This window comes from Nerophis lumbriciformis, linkage group LG03, assembly GCF_033978685.3.
Source record: "Nerophis lumbriciformis linkage group LG03, RoL_Nlum_v2.1, whole genome shotgun sequence".
Classification (NCBI taxonomy): Eukaryota; Metazoa; Chordata; class Actinopteri; order Syngnathiformes; family Syngnathidae; genus Nerophis; species Nerophis lumbriciformis.
The window spans coordinates 5,335,001-5,357,500 of NC_084550.2; the positions used below are offsets into that span (position 1 = coordinate 5,335,001).

Genomic DNA, 22,500 nt, shown 5'->3' on the forward strand with positions numbered 1-22,500 from the left:
GTGATGTTAGTACATCAGTCGAGGAAAATGATCAAACTACATAAATAACATACTGTAATTTATCTTGATAGATTGAAAATGAACACATTACCACATATTTTATTCAGAAAGTATAAATAACGACAAATAAAGATAGAATACTATTAACCGCAACATGTAAGTGTAATAAAAAAGTCAACAACATTATGATTTGTACATTTTCAGAATGTGCTTGTTCTATTTTTAAACCAAAAAAAAAACAATCTGAAGTTGTCTTTATTTTTAAGTTATCGTGCCGTGATTTTACCAGTCCGGCCCACTTGGGAGGAGATTTTTCTCCATGTGGGAGTAGATTTTTCTCCATGTGGGCCCCCTGTCTAAAATGAGTTTGACACCCCTGCATTAAGCCATGAAAGACAATGTTGGACTTATTTAGCCAGGGGTGGCTTTAAAAATAAAATGTATTTAAAGTTAAAGAGGTACCTCTTTTTAGACCGTGTGCGTGTCTCCGTCTCTCAAAATTTGGTTGAACAATCCAAAAAAGGTTCGGAGCAGACAGAAAATAACTTTGGTCTTAAATCCAAAATGTCATGTAAACGTTCCACTGTGTCCTAAAGGAACAGTTTTTGGTTTTTGAGTTTCTTACACTCCGCTCATCAAACTATGTGAAACTCTGTTGTTCCGCTTCCTCTTGTCGGTGTCGTTAACATTTCCATTTTCCTCATATTTCCTGGAAAATTCCAATACATTTGTCCGTCGCTGATTATATTCCCTAAAACAAATACAAAAAAAAAACAATAAGCCACACATTGTTACATCACAAAAATCACATATGCTCTGTTGCAGGGGTGTCCAAAGTGTGGCTCAGGGGCCATTTGACGCCCGCGGAACATTCTAAAAATACTATTAGATAAACAAAAAGTGGAATAAAAGAGCTGAACGGTTTAATTTTATGACAAAAATGTGCAATGTTTACTCTAATAACACAAAGCTGCCATGCAGGCTGTTTTGTTTCTTTTTAAACCGTCATTGCACATAAAATAAATCATTGTTGTTATAAATAATCGATCTATTCAGGGCTCCAATTACGGTACTTCACATCAAAATATATTTGGGGACAAATATTGCATATTTTGTGTGTTTGCCATATAAAACAACGTTTTCTTTAACAAAAATGGCAGAGGTGTGGACTCGAGTCACATGACTTGGACTCGAGTCAGACTCGAGTCATGAATTTGATGACTTTAGACTCGACTTGACAAAATGTAAAAAGACTTGCAACTCGACTTAGACTTTAACATCAATGACTTGTGACTTCACTTGGACTTGAGCCTTTTGAATTGACATGACTTGACATGACTTGCTACTTTCCCCAAAACCCAAAGATGAAAAAGTTATTCGGGAGCGCCCCGTATTTTTCATTGTGTACTTGTCTATCAGCGTTGCGTGTGTCAGCTGGTGTGCTCTCAGTACAACAGCCAATCAAATTAGATCTACTTTGTTTTCATCACACAGCATTCATCCAATCAAATTGCAGGACAACCAACGAAGAAGACATGTCCAAACCACACGCCAGTGAACAAAAAATGATACCTAAAATAGTTTCGTTTGGGTATAAAAATTACGAGGTGGTCAACACAAAACGGTTTGCAGTATGCAACACATTCGGTTCCAAAATTACTGATGGAGAGGCAACAACTTCCAACTTCGTCCGGCATTTGAAGTTGCACAAAGAACGGTAAGTTTTGAATGTAAGATAACGTTTATTGGCTAAGTAACGTGACTTTTATTTGCTGTGTAGTTAAATCAGTGAGGCTGTAAACTCACTGCTAACGTTATAACGTTATTGCAAACACGGGAATCTGTTGCAGTTCACTACCTTATTCATACTTTTTGTTCAGTGATTTTTTTTTAAGCAGGGTTACGTAAGTCAATATATCACACGTAACGTTAGACGGCGGTCAGCAGCACCGCGTATTTTAGCCACCTAAAAAAAGACAAAAATAGTAAAATAAAGGTCAGTTAAAATGTATACTATATTATGAATATGTGTACCGTTTAGCTAGCTTTCTGACATACTGTTGGTTGTTTACCTCAGTGGTCCCCAACCACCGGGCCGCGGCCCGGTACTGGTCCGTGGATCGATTGGTATCGGGCCGCACAAGAAATAATTTTTTTTTTTCTTCTTTTTTTAATTAAATCAACATAAAAAACACAAGATACACTCACAAGTAGTGCACCAACCCAAAACAACTCTCTCCCCCCTTTTGTTCTGGGCATTGAACATGAAGACTCTTCCTTCACTGTTCCGAGTGGCCATGAGAGTCTTGGCAGTGCCTGCCTCCAGTGCTCCAGTGGAGCGAGTTTTCAGCCATGGTGGCATCATACTACGCCCCCATCGTGCACAAATGACTGACAGACTCTTGGCTAATTTGGTCTTTTGCAGATGCAATGCAGCATAGGGCCCTGACATATAAAAAGTACAACTTTTTTGTTATGTTCACGTATATGTCATGTTTTTTCAATGTTAACACTTTTGTACAAATAAGTACATTTGCACTTTATTTTTCAATGTGTTTGTTCTGTAAAGGAATGAGTTAATGTTTAAAATGACTGGTTAATAGTGCTATTATAAAGTGCAATGTCAGCACAATTTTCTTTCCTGCAATTTAAAATGCACTTGTTTTAATAAATAAATACAGCGTTTGAAAAGCATACACAATCTGTGTTAATATATTAGTCTGTGGTTAAAAGGACTTGAAAGGACTCGAAACTCAAAATGCAGGACTTAGGACTTGACTTGAGACTTTCCAGTCTTGACTTTGGACTTGACTCGGGGCTTGCCTGTCTTGACTCGGGACTTGACTCGGACTTGAGGGCAAAGACTTGAGACTTACTTGTGACTTGCAAAACAATGACTTGGTCCCACCTCTGAAAAATGGCACTAAAAAACATGAAAAAAATAATATTGTCCGATAGGTTTGAAGTTGATCTAGCGTTGAAAGTTGGAAAAAAAAAAAAAGTAATTACGATTTATTTTTAACACTTATGAACGGGGCCCTTTGGATTCCAATCATTTTTGTGGGGCTTCTTTTTAAAGTTAAAGTTAAAGTAGCAATGATTGTCACACACACACTAGGTGTGGCGAAATTATTCCCTGCATTTGACCCATCACCCTTGATCACCCCCTGGGAGGTGAGGGGAGCAGTGAGCAGCAGCGGTGCCACGCCCGGGAATCATTTTTGGTGATTTAACCCCCAATTCCAACCCTTGATGCTGACTGCCAAGCAGGGAGGTAATGGCTCCCATTTTTATAGTCTTTGGTATGACTCGGCCGGGATTTGAACTCACAACCTACCGATCTCAGGGCGGACACTCTAACCACTAGGCCACTGAGGCTCCAATTACGTCACATTATATATTCTAACAATTTGTGTGGAAAAATGTTGCATATTTTGTGTTTTTACCTTAAAATACGGAGTTTTGACAAAAAAAAAGGCATAAAACACTGTGATGAGGTGGCGACTTGTCCAGGGTGTACCTCGCCTCCCACCCGGATGCAGCTGACATAGGCTCCAGCAACCCCCCGCCACCCCAAAAAAGGGACAAGCGGTAGAAAATGGATGGATGGATGGCATAAAACAAACAAAGAAAGACCGAACAACTTTATAATCGACAGATAGATATGAAGTTCCATCCATCCATCCATTTTCCACCTCGTCGCAGGCCCAACACAGATAGACAGACAACATTCACACGCTAGGGACTATTTAGTGTTGCCAATCAACCTATCCCCAGGTGCATGTTTTTGGAGGTGGGAGGGGCCTATCCCCAGGTGCATTTCTTTGGAGGTGGGAGGAAGCCGGAGTACTCGGAGGGAACCCACGCAGTCACGGGGGAGAACATGCAAACTCCACACAGAAAGATCCCGAGCCTGGGATTGAACTCAGGACTACTCAGGACCTTCGTATTGTGAGGCACATGCACTAACCCCTGTTCCACCGTGCTGCCCTGATCTAGCGTTAAAAGTTGAAAAAAAAGAAAAAGTAATTAGGATTTTTTTTTTTAACACTTATGAACGGGGCCCTTTGGATTCCAATCATTTTTGTGGGGCTCCTTTTTAAACTGCCATTACTTAAAAAAAAACAAGAATGAAATAAAATAAATGTTATAAATTACTGATCTAATTAACGCTCCAATTACGTCACATTACCGTATTTTCCGCACTATTAGCCGCACCTAAAAACCACAAATTTACTCAAAAGCTGACAGTGCGGCTTATAACCCGGTGCGCTTTATATATGGATAAATATTAAGATTCATTTTCATAAAGTTTCGGTCTCGCAACTACGGTAAACAGCCGCCATTTTTTTTCCCCGTAGAAGAGGAAGTGCTTCTTCTTCTACGCAAGCAACCGCCAAGGTAAGCACCCGCCCCCATAGAACAGGAAGCGCTTCTTCTTCTACTGTAAGCAACCACCCGCCCGCGTAGAAGAAGAAAAAGCGCGCGGATATTACCGTACGTTTCATTTCCTTTGTGTGTTTACATCTGTAAAGACCACAAAATGGCTCCTACTAAGCGACAGGTTTCCGGTTCATGAAAAGACGCAATCTCTCCATCCGCACACGGACTACTATTTCACAGCAACTGCCTAAAGACTTTCAAGAAAAGCTGGCTACTTTCCGTGCATATTGTAAAAACAAGATAGCTGAAAAAAAGATCCGGCCAGAGAACATTATCAACATGGACGAGGTTCCACTGACTTTTGATATTCCTGTGAACCGCACTGTGGATACAACGGGAGCACGTACGGTGAATATTCGCACCACAGGGAATGAGAAGTCATCCTTCACTGTGGTTCTAGCTTGCCATGCTAATGGCCAGAAACTTCCACCCATGGTGATATTCAAAAGGAAGACCTTGCCAAAAGAGACCTTTCCAGCCGGCGTCATCATAAAAGCTAACTCGAAGGGATGGATGGATGAAGAAAAGATGAGCGAGTGGTTAAGGGAAGTTTACGCGAAGAGGCCGGGTGGCTTTTTTCACGCAGCTCCGTCCATGTTGATATACGACTCCATGCGCGCCCACATCACGCTGGTTTTTAATATATTATTAAAGTTTGACTGATCTATCTGACTGTTTTTTTGACATTCCCTTTAGCGCAGTTAGATGCGGCTTATAACACGGGGCGGCTTATAGGTGGAGAAAGTTTTGAAATATGCCGTTCATTGAAGGCGCGGCTTATAACCCAGGGCGGCTTATGGTGCGGAAAATACGGTATATATTCTAACAATTTTTGTGGAAAAAATATAGCATATTTTGTGTGTTTGCCTTAAAATACGGAGTTTTGACAAAAAAAAGACATAAAACACTGTGATGAGGTGGCAACTTGTCCAGGGTGGGGGTGTAACGGTACGTGTATTTGTACTGAACCGTTTCGGTACGGGGGTTCCGGTTCGGTTCGGAGGTGTACCGAACGAGTTTCCACACGGACATATTAAGTAGCGTAACGCACGTTGTGTAAACAATGCACACCGAGGCACAACACACGGCATGCTAGCAGCTAACGGGCTAGGATAGACTGACCATACGTCCTCTTTTCACCGGACATGTCCTCTTTTGCGGAGCTGTCAGGGCGGAGTTTCTTAAATGCCTCAAATGTCCGGCATTTTGAGTTAGGGTTGCGTGTATTTTCAATGTACGTTCAGGGTTAAGAAGGGGTTAAAAACAAAACAAACAGCAGCATTGGTGAGGGAGGGGCAGAGACAGAGAGAGAGAGAGAGTTATGATATACGCGCATGCGTCGCCAGGCTCTGCTTTTTATCCATAGATTTATCACATTACATTTTTTATTATCTATAGCAGGGGTGTCAAAAGTGTGCACCGGAGGCCCACAGCTAATGTTTTAAAAGGCCCACGGCACATTCTAAACATACTATTAAAATAAACAAAAACATAACAAAAGTGAAATAAAAAAGCTTAAAGGTTAAATGTAATTTAGAAAAAGTTGCAATGTTGACTAATAAAACAAAGCTGGTTTTTTTTGTTTTTTTCAAACTGTCATTGCTCAAAACATAATATTGAATCAAAATCAATGTTATTATGAATTATTGACCTATCCAAGGTTCCCATTACTTCACATCAAATATTACACTAAGAAAAAAATTTTTGGTGGAAGATTTTGCAAATTTGGTAAATAAATAACCCAAACATTTATATTCTGTTGTTTTCTTACTGTACCGAAAATGAACCGAATCGCGACCTCTAAACCGAGGTACGTACCGAACCAAAATTTTTGTGTACCGTTACACCCCTAGTCCAGGGTGTACCCTGCTTTCTGCCCGAATGCAGCTGAGATAGGCTCCAGCAACCCCCCGCCACCCCAAAAAAGGGACAAGCGGTAGAATATTGGATGGATGGATGGCATAAAACAAGGAAAGAAAGACCGAACAACTTTATAATCGACAGATGGATATGAAGTTGATGTAGAGATTTAAACTTTGAAAAAAAAAAAAGTAATTATTTTTAACATTTTTATGACTGAGTACCTGGGACAAAACCAGAGCCCTAAAGGTTCAAACAAATCCATATTTTGTATTGGTTTTGAACAGGGGCGCCGCTAGGGATTTTGGGCCCCATGAAAAGAATCTTTACAGGGCCCCCAACACAGCGGCAACATTTTTTGATGCTATTTTACATACAATTATGCATTTTAATGGTATTTTTGACTATCATTACCATATTTTTTTTTAAAGAAGAACGGCATCACAGTTGACATGTACAGCAGGGGAAGAACTGAGCACTCTGAATACGATGGAATTCATTTTGAGTCATTTATTTGCTGCACCACTAATTCTTAAATTGGAAATAAACTCTTTTTGAATAAGAACAGCTTGATAAATGTTTGACTGGATTGATTATTTAACTAATATAGCAGTAAAATGTAAAAATCCAGAGGTTTTTTTGAGCTAGCTTATTACCACAGACAGGGACAAAGTTTATATGCATATTTTTCCACCACAACTAACAAACCCACCTTTTTTTTTTGGAAATATTGGGTGACATATTGTCGACCCTTCAACTCCTTCTCCTCTCTTATTTTCTTTTCCTTTCTTTTTTGGCTGCCTGATTTTTGAGGCATACAGGTAAAAGCCAGTAAATTAGAATATTTTGAAAAACTTGATTTATTTCAGTAATTGCATTCAAAAGGTGTAACTTGTACATTATATTTATTCATTGCACACAGACTGATGCATTCAAATGTTTATTTCATTTAATTTTGATGATTTGAAGTGGCAACAAATGAAAATCCAAAATTCCGTGTGTCACAAAATTAGAATATTACTTAAGGCTAATACAAAAAAGGGATTTTTAGAAATGTTGGCCAACTGAAAAGTATGAAAATGAAAAATATGAGCATGTACAATACTCAATACTTGGTTGGAGCTCCTTTTGCCTCAATTACTGCGTTAATGCGGCGTGGCATGGAGTCGATGAGTTTCTGGCACTGCTCAGGTGTTATGAGAGCCCAGGTTGCTCTGATAGTGGCCTTCAACTCTTCTGCGTTTTTGGGTCTGGCATTCTGCATCTTCCTTTTCACAATACCCCACAGATTTTCTATGGGGCTAAGGTCAGGGGAGTTGGCGGGCCAATTTAGAACAGAAATACCATGGTCCGTAAACCAGGCACGGGTAGATTTTGCGCTGTGTGCAGGCGCCAAGTCCTGTTGGAACTTGAAATCTCCATCTCCATAGAGCAGGTCAGCAGCAGGAAGCATGAAGTGCTCTAAAACTTGCTGGTAGACGGCTGCGTTGACCCTGGATCTCAGGAAACAGAGTGGACCGACACCAGCAGATGACATGGCACCCCAAACCATCACCCAACCATGCAAATTTTGCATTTCCTTTGGAAATCGAGGTCCCAGAGTCTGGAGGAAGACAGGAGAGGCACAGGATCCACGTTGCCTGAAGTCTAGTGTAAAGTTTCCACCATCAGTGATGGTTTGGGGTGCCATGTCATCTGCTGGTGTCGGTCCACTCTGTTTCCTGAGATCCAGGGTCAACGCAGCCGTCTACCAGCAAGTTTTAGAGCACTTCATGCTTCCTGCTGCTGACCTGCTCTATGGAGATGAAGATTTCAAGTTCCAACAGGACTTGGCGCCTGCACACAGCGCAAAATCTACCCGTGCCTGGTTTACGGACCATGGTATTTCTGTTCTAAATTGGCCCGCCAACTCCCCTGACCTTAGCGCCATAGAAAATCTGTGGGGTATTGTGAAAAGGAAGATGCAGAATGCCAGACCCAAAAACGCAGAAGAGTTGAAGGCCACTATCAGAGCAACCTGGGCTCTCATAACACCTGAGCAGTGCCAGAAACTCATCGACTCCATGCCACGCAATTTAGAACAGAAATACCATGGTCCGTAAACCAGGCACGGGTAGATTTTGCGCTGTGTGCAGGCGCCAAGTCCTGTTGGAACTTGAAATCTCCATCTCCATAGAGCAGATCAGCAGCAGGAAGCATGAAGTGCTCTAAAACTTGCTGGTAGACGGCTGCGTTGACCCTGGATCTCAGGAAACAGAGTGGACCGACACCAGCAGATGACATGGCACCCCATACCATCACTGATGGTGGAAACTTTACACTAGACTTCAGGCAACGTGGATCCTGTGCCTCTCCTGTCTTCCTCCAGACTCTGGGACCTCGATTTCCAAAGGAAATGCAAAATTTGCTTTCGTCAGAAAACATGACTTTGGACCACTCAGCAGCAGTCCAGCTCTTTTTTTCCTTAGCCCAGGTGAGACGCTTTTCGCGCTGTTTCTTGGTCAACAGTGGCTTGACACGAGGTATGCGGCAGTTGAAACCCATGTCTTTCAAGCGTCTCTTGGTGGTGGATCTTGAAGCATTGACTCCAGCAGCTGTCCACTCCTTCTGAATCTCCCCCACATTTTTGAATGGTTTTTTTTTCCACAATCTTGACCAGGGCGCGGTGATCCCTATCGCTTGTACACTTTTTCTGACCACAGTTTTTCCTTCCCTTTGCCCCTCCATTAATGTGTTTGGACACAGAGCTCTGAGAACAGCCAGCCTCTTCAGCAACAACCTTTTGTGTCTTTCCCTCCTTGTGCAATGTGTCGATGGTTGCCTTTTGGACAGCTGTCAAATCTGAAGTCTTCCCCATGTTTGTGTAGGCTTCAGAACTGGACTGAGAGACCATTTAAAGCCCTTTGCAGGTGTTTTGAGTTAATCAGCTGATTAGTTTGTGGCACCAGGTGTCTTCAAAATGTAACCCTTACACAATATTCTAATTTTGTGACACACGGAATTTTGGATTTTCATTTGTTGCCACTTCAAATCATCAAAATTAAATGAAATAAACATTTGAATGCATCAGTCTGTGTGCAATGAATAAATATAATGTACAAGTTACACCTTTTGAATGCAATTACTGAAAAAAATCAAGTTTTTCAAAATATTCTAATTTACTGGCTTTTACCTGTACTGCTGTCTCCTCTGCTTTGCCGCTGTCTGTGACAAATCGCTGGTGCCTACCTGCAGCTGATCCAGTCGGACTGAACCATTTTACGTAAATAGAGGGGGGGGGAGGGAGGCCCCTGCAGGGGTTGATGCTTCCAAAACAAATAAAGGTATTGTTACCAGGACATGGAAAATAAAACATATGTGATTATATGTTAGTTAATAACTTAGTGTCATTATTTTTCTGTATTATAATTTCATCATCATTAGGGGCCTCTCTGGGCCCCCCTCCGTCATGGGCCCCTAGAATCCGTCTCCTTTACCCCCCCTTTTCGGCGCCCCTGGTTTTGAATATGAAAAATATCAGGGCGGCATGGCGTAGTGGGTAGAGCAACTGTGCCAGAAACCTGAGGGTTGCAGGTTCGCTCCCCGCCTCTTACCATCCAAAAAAATCGCTGCCGTTGTGTCCTTGGGCGGGGACACTTCACCCTTTGCCCCCGGTGCCGCTCACACCGTATTGGTATGTCAGACTTAGCTTTGTCGTGGTTTAACTCTTATCTTACTGACAGGATGCAATGCGTCTCCCATAATAATGTGACCTCGGACTATGTTAAGGTAACGTGCGGAGTTCCTCAGGGTTCGGTTCTTGGCCCTGCACTCTTTAGTATTTACATGCTGCCGCTAGGCGACATCATACGCAAATACGGTGTTAGCTTTCATTGTTATGCTGATGACACCCAACTCTACATGCCCCTAAAGCTGACCAACACGCCGGATTGTAGTCAGCTGGAGGCGTGTCTTAATGAAATTAAACAATGGATGTCCGCTAACTTCTTGCAACTCAACGCCAAGAAAACGGAAATGCTGATTATCGGTCCTGCTAAACACCGACATTTATTTAATAATACCACCTTAACATTTGACAACCAAACAATTACACAAGGCGAATCAGTAAAGAATCTGGGTATTATCTTCCACCCAACTCTCTCCTTTGAGTCACACATTAAGAGTGTTACTAAAACGGCCTTCTTTCATCTCCGTAATATCGCTAAAATTCGTTCTATTTTATCCACTAGCGACGCCGAGATCATTATTCATGCGTTCGTTACGTCTCGTCTCGACTACTGTAACGTATTATTTTCGGGTCTCCCTATGTCTAGCATTAAAAAATTACAGTTGGTACAAAATGCGGCTGCTAGACTTTTGACAAGAACAAGAAAGTTTGATCATATTACGCCTATACTGTATATACCTTTATATACATATATATATATATACTAGAGATGCGCGGATAGGCAATTATTTCATCCGCAACCGCGTCAGAAAGTCGTCAACCATCCGCCATTCACCCGATGTAACGTTTGATCTGAACTGCACCCGCCCGCCATCCGCCCGTTGTTATATATCTAATATTAATAAAAAAAATTAAAAAAGGGTGAAAACTACGCGAATTGCACCTTGTGCAGACAAGATTTTTCGATCGGACACGGAGGAATTAGCGATGTAAAAGACCACGTTGGGACAAAAAAACACAAGTCTAATGCCGTTGCTAGCGATACAAGTGGAAAACTTTCAACGTTTTTCGTCGCCCAAACAGATTCTTTGGATGTGATAAATGCCGAAGTTTTATTTACGGAGGCAATAATTGAGCATGGACTTCCAATCGCACTGGCTGATCACATGGGACAGTTAATAATGTAATGCAACCTTTAAAAATCATTACGCGGTGATCGCGATCCCAAAAATAAACTTTTCTTGCATGATAATGTCCAGAAAAATTCGCTTTATATTACTATAGAGTCCTTTTAACGAATGAGTTTGATGGTTTATCACAAACCTTAAATGAAAGAAGTCCTTTGTTCTCCTGCACCATGCATGCGCAATCCTGTCGGCTGTATTTCACAGCACGACATACTGTAAAAAGTGTTTATACTGTTTATACTTTCAATTAACAAATTGAAGTCTTGTGAAAGGTTGACAGGATAACTGGCATTAACTGTCAAAATAATTTCAAACTATTGAAGTTAGCTTACAGAATAAACATGTCAATCAACCCATATGATTTTTGCTGTAATATTTTTTATTTTGAAAAGTCACTGTGACTGATAGAAAAGTGATGGTTTTAGCAACATTTTAACCTGTCTGAATGCTAATAGTCATTTTGCGTCGGGGGGCGAAGCCCTGAACCCTCCACCAGGACTTTGTCCTGGACCTACCGGGGCCTGCGGCCCTTGGACCCTGGCTACTAGGTTTTTCTGATTTAAAAGTTGGCAGGTATGGTGAGGTTATAAAGCTTTTGCCTGTTAAAGAAAGGAGACTGATCCAATGCAGCACAGACATTCGCGTGCCACGCTGTCACGACCCAGACGCACACCAGTGCGCAATCATATGGGAGCCGCGCTGAGCGCACCTCCAAGCGCGTCTCGCTGCCGGCGACGGCCAGGTATGGGCCCACGCTCCAGCGCCATCCATTTTCAGGGCTAGTTGATTCGGCAGGTGGGTTGTTACACACTCCTTAGCGGGTTCCAACTTCCATGGCCACCGTCCTGCTCTCTATATCAACCAGGGTGAGCCCCACCCCTTTCATGAGCGCACTACGCGCGGAGTGACCCCTGTTACGCGCCCCCGGCAACAGGGGTGGCAAGCAGGTAAGCTGCGCGGGCGGAGCGCGCGGAGTGACCCATGTTACGCGCCCCCGGCCACGGGGGTGGCGGGCAGGTAAGCTGCTTACCTGCTGCGCGTGACGCCGGCCGCGGCGAAAGCGGACGAGGCGGGGTGTCGGTGCGGTGGGCGCGGTAGTGACCCTGGACGTGCGTCGGGCCCTTCTCGCGGATCGCCTCAGCTACGGCTCCCGGTGGGGCCCTCTCGGGGGAAGGGGCCTCGGTCCCGGACCCCGGCGAGGCGTCCCTTCTCCGCTCCGTAAAAGTGTCCATCTCTTTTCTTTTTTTTTCTTCTGTTGTGGCATATGCAGCAGGTGCCTGCTCGTTTTTCGTATGTGGGTAACAACATTTAACTATGTATATATATTTCCCAATTGGTTTAACTGCCACCCGCAAAAAAAAACAAAAAAAAAAACTAATCCGCCCGACCCGACCCGCGAGCGGATAAAATCTTAGTTTTTTTAATTTCATCCGCCCGATCCGCGGATAATCCGCGGACTCCGCGGTTGTGTCCGCAAACCGCGCATCTCTAATATATACCTATACTGGCTCACCTGCACTGGCTTCCTGTGCACTTAAGATGTGACTTTAAGGTTTTACTACTTACGTATAAAATACTACACGGTCTAGCTCCGTCCTATCTTGTCGATTGCATTGTACCATATGTCCCGGCAAGAAATCTGCGTTCAAAGAACTCCGGCTTATTAGTGATTCCCAGAGCCCAAAAAAAAGTCTGCGGGCTATAGAGCGTTTTTCTATTCGGGCTCCAGTACTATGGAATGCCCTCCCGGTAACAATTAGAGATGCTACCTCAGTAGAAGCATTTAAGTCCCATCTTAAAACTCATTTGTATACTCTAGCCTTTAAATATCCCCCCTGTTAGACCAGTTGATCTGCCGTTTCTTTTCTTTTCTACTCTGCTCCCCTTTTCCTTGAGGGGGGGGGGGCACAGGTCCGGTGGCCATGGATGAAGTGCTGGCTGTCCAGAGTCGGGACCCGGGGTGGACCGCTCGCCTGTGCATCGGCTGGGAACATCTCTGCGCTGCTGACCCGTCTCCGCTCGGGATGGTGTCCTGCTGGCCCCACTATGGACTGGACTCTTACTATTATGTTGGATCCACTATGGACTGGACTCTCACAATATTATGTCAGACCCACTCGACATCCATTGCTTTCGGTCTCCCCTAGAGGGGGGGGGGGGGGGGGGGGGTTACCCACATATGCGGTCCTCTCCAAGGTTTCTCGTAGTCATTCACATCGACGTCCCACTGGGGTGAGTTTTTCCTTGCCCGTATGTGGGCTTTGTACCGAGGATGTCGTTGTGGCTTGTGCAGCCCTTTGAGACACTTGTGATTTAGGGCTATATAAATAAAGATTGATTGATTGATTGAATTGAATGATGGCATTGGTCGGAGGGGCAAATTGCAGCCACGCTTCCGTCAGTCTACCCCAGGGCAGCTGTGGCTATGAAAGTAGCTTACCACCACCAGGTGTGAATGAATGATGGGTTCTACATGTAAAGCGACTTTGCTATATAAATCTCAGGTATTATTATTATTATTATTATCAAAATGGCCCCACATACCGTATTTTCCGCACTATAAGGCGCACCTAAAAACCACTAATTTTCTCAAAAGCTGACAGTGCGCCTTATAACCCGGTGCGCTTTATTACGATTCATTTTCATAAAGTTTCGATCTCGCAACTTCGGTAAACAGCCGCCATCTTTTTTCCCGGTAGAACAGGAAGCGCTTCTTCTTCTACGCAAGCAACCGCCAAGGAAAGCACCCGCCCCCATAGAACAGGAAGCGCTTCTTCTTCTACTGTAATCAACCACCCGCCCCCGGAAGAAGAAGAAAAAACGCGTGGATATCACCGTACGTTTCATTTCCTGTTTACATCTGTAAAGACCACAAAATGGCTCCTACTAAGCGACAAGGATCCGGTTCATAAAAAGACGCAATCTCTCCATCCGCACACGGATTACTACCGTATTTCACAGCAACTGATATTCCTGTGAACCGCACTGTGGAACGGGAGCACGTACGGTGAATATTCGCACCACAGGGAATGAGAAGTCATCCTTCACTGTGGTTCTAGCTTGCCATGCTAATGGCCAGAAACTTCCACCCATGGTGATATTCAAAAGGAAGACCTTGCCAAAAGAGACCTTTCCAGCCGGCGTCATCATAAAAGCTAACTCGAAGGGATGGATGAAGAAAAGATGAGCGAGTGGTTAAGGTAAGTTTAAGTTTACGCGAAGAGGCCGGGTGGCTTTTTTCACACAGCTCCGAAGGCGAACACACCTTCACTAAGACGGGCAGACAGCGCCGGACGACATACGCCAACATCTGCCAGTGGATCGTAAATGCCTGGGCAGATATTTCGGTCACAACTGTGGTCCGAGCTTTCCGGAAGGCAGGATTCACAGAACTACTGGACAACAACAGCGACACTGACTCCGATGACTTCGGCGAGACGGAACCGGCCATTTTGGATCCCACGCTTGCGCAACTTTTCAATTCGGACACCGAAGACGAAGAATTCGAAGGATTTACGAATGAAGAATAACTTCAGAAGGTGAGCGCTATGTTTATTTTGTGTGTTGTGACATTAACGTTCGAGCAACATTATGTTGCTATTGCTCTACACCATTTTGAATTTTGCTATGTTTGTGATTGCACATTTGCGTACATTTTGGGACAGAGTTGTTAGAACGCTGGTTTTCAATATATTATTAAAGTTTGACTGAACTATCTGACTGTTTTTTTGACATTCCCTTTAGCGCAGCGTAGGCGCGGCTTATAATCCGGGGCGGCTTATTGGTGGACAAAGTTATGAAATATGTAATTCATTGAAGGTGCGGCTAATAATCCGGTGCGCCTTATAGTGCGGAAAATACGGTACTCTGATTTTTTAGTGTGTGGCCCTCAGTGGCAAAAGTTTGGACACCCCTGCTCTTATGCCTCATTTTCTTTTCCACTGGATGTATGGACTGAAGCAGACCTGGAAGTGCTTGGTTGTGGTTCTGCAGCTTGCACTGGTGATGGCCGGGCGCCGTGACGAGGTGACGCACACCTTCTTTCCTTCCCTTCATCCTGTGGTACGTCTCTCTCCACTTTTGCCGTCTTCTGTGCTTTTCTTTACGACCCACCTCGTCGATCCGTTTCCTCCTGCCTGATTCTACGTCCGTCTTGTATTTTTCTTTTTCTCTCTTTAAATATCTCTCTCTCCTCTCCGGGTCGGCATCCCGCCGAGCACGATAGCGCCTCTGCTTCTCTGCAGCACTTTGCGGTAGCTTGGCCCCCTGCAAGTGTCATACTCACATTGTGAAGGTGGCTTTGAATAGCCAAATAAAAACAATACAATTCTTTGCGAATCCTTTTCAACTTATATTCCAATTGAATAGACTGCAAAGACAAGATATTTAACATTCGAACTGGAAAACTTGGGTTATTTTTTGCAAATATTAGCTCATTTGGAATTTGATGCCTGCAACATGTTTCAAAAAAGCTGGCACAAGTGGCAAAAAAGACGGAGAAAGTTGACACTTATTTGGAACATCCCACAGGTGAACAGGTGGGTGCCATTATTGGGTATAAAAGCAGCTTCCATGAAATGCTCAGTCGTTCACAAACAAGGACGGGGGCGAGGGTCACCACTTTGTCAACAAATGCGTGAGCAAATTGTCGAACAGTTTAAGAACAACATTTCTCAAGCAAGGAATTTAGGGATTTCACCATCTACGCTCCGTAATATCATCAAAAGGTTCAGAGAATCTGGAGAAATCAATATACGTAAGCGATGATATTACAAACCTTCGATCAAAGAGCGACACCAGTGTGTAATGGATATCACCACGTGGGCTCAGGAACACTTCAGGAAACCACTGTCAGTAACAACAGTTTGGGACGGCGTGGCGCAGTGGAAGAATGGCCGTGCGCGACTCGAGGGTCCCTGGTTCAATCCCCACCTAGTACCAACCTCGTCATGTCCGTTGTGTCCTGAGCAAGACACTTCACCCTTGCTCCTGATGGGTGCTGGTTAGCGCCTTGCATGGCAGCTCCCTCCATCAGTGTGTGAATGTGTGTGTGAATGGGTAAATGTGGAAGTAGTGTCAAAGCGCTTTGAGTACCTTGAAGGTAGAAAAGCGCTATACAAGTACAACCCATTTATTTACCTTCCATCCCTCAGACGGCACTGTATCAAAAACCGACATCAATCTCTAAAGGATATCACCACATGGGCTCAGGAACACTTCAGAAAACCACTGTCACTAAATACAGTTTGTCGCTACATCTGTAAGTGCAAGTTAAAACCCTTCTATGCAAAGCGAAAGCCATTTATCAACAACACCCAGAAACGCCGTCGGCTTCGCTGGGCTCGAGGTCATCTAAGATGGACTGAAGCAAAGTGGAAAAGTGTTCTGTGGTCTGACGAGTCCACATTTCAAATTGTTTTCGGAAACTGTGGACGTCGTGTCCTCCGGACCAAAGAGGAAAAGAATCATCTGGATTGTTCTAGGCACAAAGTTCAAAAGCCAGCATCTGTGATGGTATGGGGGTGTATTAGTGCCCAAGACATGGGTAACTTACACATCTGTGAAGGCGCCATTAACGCTGAAAGGTACGTACAGGTTTTGGAGCAACATATGTTGCCATCCAAGCAACGTTATCATGGACGCCCCTGCTTATTTCAGCAAGACAATGCCAAGCCACGTGTTTCAACAGCGTGGCTTCATAGTAAAAGTGTTCGGGTACTAGACTGGCCTGCCTGTAGTCCAGAACTGTCTCCCGTTGAAAATGTGTGGCGCATTATGAAGCCTAAAATAGCACAACGGAGACCCCCGGACTGTTGAACAACTTAAGCTGTACATCAAGCAAGAATGGGAAAGAATTCCGCCTGAATTTGTTGTTAAAAGGAAAGGCCATGTAACACAGTGGTAAAAATGCCCCTGTGACAACTTTTTTGCAACGTGTTGCTGCCATTAAATTCTAAGTTAATGATTATTTGCAAAAAGAAATTAAGTTTCTCAGTTTGAACGTTAAATATCTTGTCTTTGCAGTCTATTCAATTGAATATAAGTTGAAAAGGATTTGCAAATCATTGTATTCTGTTTTTATTTACGAGTTACACAACGTGCCAACTTCACTGCTTTTGGGTTTTGTAATAACTGTGAAACCTGAAAACCCCCTTTAAAAAATGTTTTCCATATTACGTCATATGATCCTCCACAGTGGTTTCCATCATGACTGATCCAAAGGGCCTCCTCTTCCTCTTTAAAGTGGACAGGCTCTTGAACCTCCTGCTCCAACGTGAAGCCGTCCCACTGTGGTTGAGGGGGGCGTTCGTGATGGCCACTCATCTGATGGACATCTGCAGAACACAAACACAATTGTTCAAACATGAACATCATAAGGTCTATTTTAGGTCAAAAGCATGAACGTGCCATAAAGTTGTTTGATTAAAATGATCACGTGGAGGGGAGCGTGGCCCGCGGGCCTGCCGCAGAGCGGGGTGTGTAAGGACCGGCCTCGAAGCAGCGGCAGGTGAGTAGATTGCCCAGTTGGGGCTTGTTATCTAATCACCTGTCGCCTTTATTAGCAGCAGCCGGAGATAGACACGCCGAAAAAAAGACTAAAAACAAAGACTGAAAAGTCACAGAAGAGTGTGCTGTCGTGGCGTGTGAGAAAATAAAAGACTTGATTCACACGGTATATCGGGCTCCCGAAGATCTGTCGGCCAGGAGAACCCACACAGATCATATCTGGCCCCTCACATCATTTTATGTGGCCCGCGAACGCCTGGAAATAATATGCGTTAATAAAGTACTCTATATTTTCTTACTAAATGTATTCGTTCTTTCCATTTTGACAAAAAAAAAAAAAACATGCTCTGCATGAAATTGCATATCTTTTAAACTGATATATTATGCAATATTGCAACAAATACCATAGGGCAGGGGTCGGCAACCCAAAATGTTGAAAGAGCCATATTGGACCAAATACACAAAAACACATCTGTCTGGAGCCGCAGAAAAATTAAAAGCCATATTACATACAGATAGTGTGTCATGAGATATAAATTGAATTAAGAGGACTTAAAGGAAACTAAATGAGCTCAAATATAGCTACAAATGAGGCATAATGATGCAATATGTACATATAGCGAGCCTAAATAGCATGTTAGCATCGATTAGCTCGCAGTCATGCAGTGACCAAATATGTCTGATATAAATATATATATATTATATATATATATAATATATATATAATTATATATATATATTATTATTATTATTATAATTATATTATATATTATTATTATATATATATTATATATTATATTATATATAATTATATTATATATAATATATATATTATACATTATATATATTATATATATATATATATATATATATTATATATTATATATAATTATATTATAATTATATTATACATTATATTATATATAATTATATTATTATAATTATATATATATATATATATAATATATATATATATATTATATATATATATTATATATATATTATATTATATTATATATATATATAAATATAAATATGTCTCCACACAAGTCAATAACATCAACAAAACTCACCTTTGTGCATTCACGCACAACGTTAAAAGTTTGGTGGACAAAATGAGACAGGAAAAAGAAGTGGCATAAAACACGTCCTAGAAAGTCGGAGAAAGTTATACGTGTAAACAAACCACGGTGAGTTCAAGGACCTCCAAAATGAGTAGGACAAAACGGCGCTCGCCAAATACTCGAATCAGTGAAGCATGTTTAATATAAACAGTGTGCTTTGTAACAATTAGGGAGGTTTGTGTCATGTTTGGCCTCCTACAGAAACCATATTAAAACAAAAAATATTTTTTCCCCCTCATCTTTTTAAATTTTTCATACATCTTTGGAAAAGCTCCAGGGAGCCTCTAGGGCGGCGCTATAGAGCCGCATGCGGCTCGAGAGCCGCGGGTTGCCGACCCCTGCCATAGTGTCATACTTTCCAAACACATTTTTTTTGTCAAAAGAAAGACTTAAATATCTGCTTAATTTAATTTCAAAGCAAGATATCCATCGAATTGTACACTGCAAACGTGAAAATAGATTTTTACTAGGGATGTCCGATAATATCAAACTGCCGATATTATCGGCCGACAAATGCTCTAAAATGTAATATCGGAAATTATCGTTATCGGTTTCAAATTTATCGGTATAGGTTTCAAAAAGCAAAATTTATGACTTTTTAAAACGCAGCTGTGTACACGGACGTAGGGAGAAGTACAGAGCGCCAATAAACCTTAAAGGCACTGCCTTTGCGTGCCGGCCCAATCACATAATATCTACGGCTTTTGACACACTCACAAGTGAATGCAAGGCATACTTGGTCAACAGCCATACAGGTCACACTGAGGGTGGCCGTATAAACAACTTTAATATATGCGCCGCACTGTGAACCCACACCAAACAAGAATGACAAACACATTTCGGGAGAACATCCACACCGTAACACAACAGGACAAATACCCAGAATCCCTTGCAGCACTAACTCTTCCGGGACGCTACAATATACACCCCCGCCCCCCCCTAATCCCGCCCACCTCAACCTCCTCATGCTCTCTCAGGGAGAGCATGTCCCAAATTCCAAGCTGCTGTTTTGAGGCATGTTAAAAAAAAAAGAATGCACTTTGTGACTTCAATAATAAATACCGTATTTTCCGCACTATTAGCCGCACCTAAAAACCACAAATTTACTCAAAAGCTGACAGTGCGGCTTATAACCCGGTGCGCTTTATATATGGATTAATATTAAGATTCATTTTCATAAAGTTTAGGTCTCGCAACTACGGTAAACAGCCGCCATCTTTTTTCCCCGTAGAAGAGGAAGCGCTTCTTCTTCTACGCAAGCAACCGCCAAGGTAAGCACCCGCCCCCATAGAAGAGGAAGCGCTTCTTCTTCTACTGTAAGCAACCACCCGCCCCCGTAGAAGAAGAAGAAGCGCGCGGATATTACGTTTCATTTCCTTTGTGTGTTTACATCTGTAAAGACCACAAAATGGCTCCTACTAAGCGACAGGTTTCCGGTTCATGAAAAGACGCAATCTCTCCATCCGCACACGGACTACTATTTCACAGCAACTGCCTAAAGACTTTCAAGAAAAGCTGGCTACTTTCCGTGCATATTGTAAAAACAAGATAGCTGAAAAAAAGATCCGGCCAGAGAACATTATCAACATGGACGAGGTTCCACTGACTTTTGATATTCCTGTGAACCGCACTGTGGATACAACGGGAGCACGTACGGTGAATATTCGCACCACAGGGAATGAGAAGTCATCCTTCACTGTGGTTCTAGCTTGCCATGCTAATGGCCAGAAACTTCCACCCATGGTGATATTCAAAAGGAAGACCTTGCCAAAAGAGACCTTTCCAGCCGGCGTCATCATAAAAGCTAACTCGAAGGGATGGATGGATGAAGAAAAGATGAGCGAGTGGTTAAGGGAAGTTTACGCGAAGAGGCCGGGTGGCTTTTTTCACGCAGCTCCGTCCATGTTGATATACGACTCCATGCGCGCCCACATCACGCTGGTTTTTAATTTATTATTAAAGTTTGACTGACCTATCTGACTGTTTTTTTGACATTCCCTTTAGCGCAGTTAGATGCGGCTTATAACACGGGGCGGCTTATAGGTGGACAAAGTTTTGAAATATGCCGTTCATTGAAGGCGCGGCTTATAACCCAGGGCGGCTTATGGTGCGGAAAATACTGTATGGCAGTGCCATGTTGGCATTTTTTTTCCCATAACTTGAGTTGATTTATTTTGGAAAACCTTGTTACATTGTTTAATGCATCCAGCCGGGCATCACAACAAAATGAGGCATAATAATGTGTTAATTCCACGACTGTATATATCGGTATCGGTAATTAAGAGTTGGTAAATATCGGCAAAAAAGCCATTATCGGACATCTCTAATTTTTACGGTAAAATTTACGATGGTTTTACACCATAATACTGTTAATTACATTTTTTACTGTAAAATTGTGGCGACTAAGCTTCCATTTTTTTAAAACCATAAAATCTAGGGTTGTTGTTTTGACGGTGTACTACTGTAAATCAGACCTGGGCAAACTGATTCATAGTGTTTGTTGTCAGTGCGAGTCCTTATATCACCTCCACAGTCCGTATCGCTGCTCGACGGTTCCCGGGTGTTGTTGATGTCTTCCCCGTCAGTCGAGTGCGACATTTCGTTATGATCCGACGGCGGCGCCGAGAGGTCGTCCGCTTGTGATTCGTCTTCATACTCTTCTATCTTCACAGAGACAACAGTCAGAGGCAACTTGGTGAGATCAGCCTCCTTCGGCCCGAGAAGGCGCTCTTCCTCCCCGATGACCCAGAGTCCCTCCTGGCTAATGAGGGGGGGCTGTGGACGCACCTGGCCCAAAGTGGAGCTCCCCTCCTGAGGTAAGGGTGGACGTTGTTCTTGAGGAACAATCATTTGCTGGACGTCTGCAGGACACAAACACACTTTGGCTCAGGCATGTTTTTTTGGGGGGGGAATCGCTAGTCTTCCCTTACCGCGGCCAATTGGTTCCATGCCGGACTGGAACCGCAAAGTAGGATTAGTATTATTAAATGGAATATTTTCATAGAGCATTAAAAACATGATTAGAGCCATCTAAACATGTAATAACACCCATATAGTCACCTCACTTATTACATGTTTTTATTCATGTATATTACATATGTGTGTATTAGAGATGCGCGGTTTGCGGGCACAACCGCGGAGTCCGCGGATTATCCGCGGATCGGGCGGATGAAATTTAAAAAAATAAGATTTTATCCGCGTGCGGATCGGGTCGGGCGGATCAATTAGATATATTTTTTTTTTTTTTTTTTTTTGCGGGTGGCAGTTAAACCAATTCGGAAATATATATACATAGATATATGTTGTTACCCACATACGAAAAACGAGCAGGCACCTGCTGCATATGCCACAACAGAAGAAAAAAAAAGAAAAGAGATGGACACTTTTACGGAGCGGAGAAGGGACGCCTCGCCGGGGTCCGGGACCGAGGCCCCTTCCCCCGAGAGGGCCCCACCGGGAGCCGTAGCTGAGGCGATCCGCGAGAAGGGCCCGACGCACGTCCAGGGTCACTACCGCGCCCACCGCACCGACACCCCGCCTCGTCCACCTTCGCCGCGGCCGGCGTCACGCGCAGCAGGTAAGCAGCTTTACCTGCCCGCCACCCCCGTGGCCGGGGGCTCGTAACATGGGTCACTCCGCGCGCTCCGCCCGCGCAGCTTACCTGCCCGCCACCCCTGTTGCCGGGGGCGCGTAACAGGGGTCACTCCGCGCG

The 22,500-nt window shown here is 43.3% G+C and overlaps 1 protein-coding gene across 2 annotated transcripts in view; it reads right to left on the bottom strand.

The window, feature by feature from the left end:
* Positions 1 to 22,500, bottom strand: part of LOC133578155 (uncharacterized) — a 74,376-nt gene that overhangs the window by 222 nt on the left and 51,654 nt on the right. The window contains exons 2-5 of one of the 2 annotated variants that reach the window (XM_061932357.2): positions 21,314 to 21,649; positions 17,335 to 17,492; positions 15,123 to 15,423; positions 1 to 751 (exon numbers count right to left, since the gene is read on the bottom strand). The exon at positions 1 to 751 is cut by the window's left edge and continues 222 nt beyond it. In XM_061932357.2, the coding sequence (XP_061788341.1) occupies positions 636 to 751; positions 15,123 to 15,423; positions 17,335 to 17,492; positions 21,314 to 21,649 (911 nt within the window). In that variant the 3' untranslated portion in view covers positions 1 to 635. Of the gene's footprint in view, positions 752 to 14,694; positions 15,424 to 17,334; positions 17,493 to 21,313; positions 21,650 to 22,500 lie in introns of those variants that run through there. The other variant, XM_072912556.1, reaches the window with a different exon arrangement.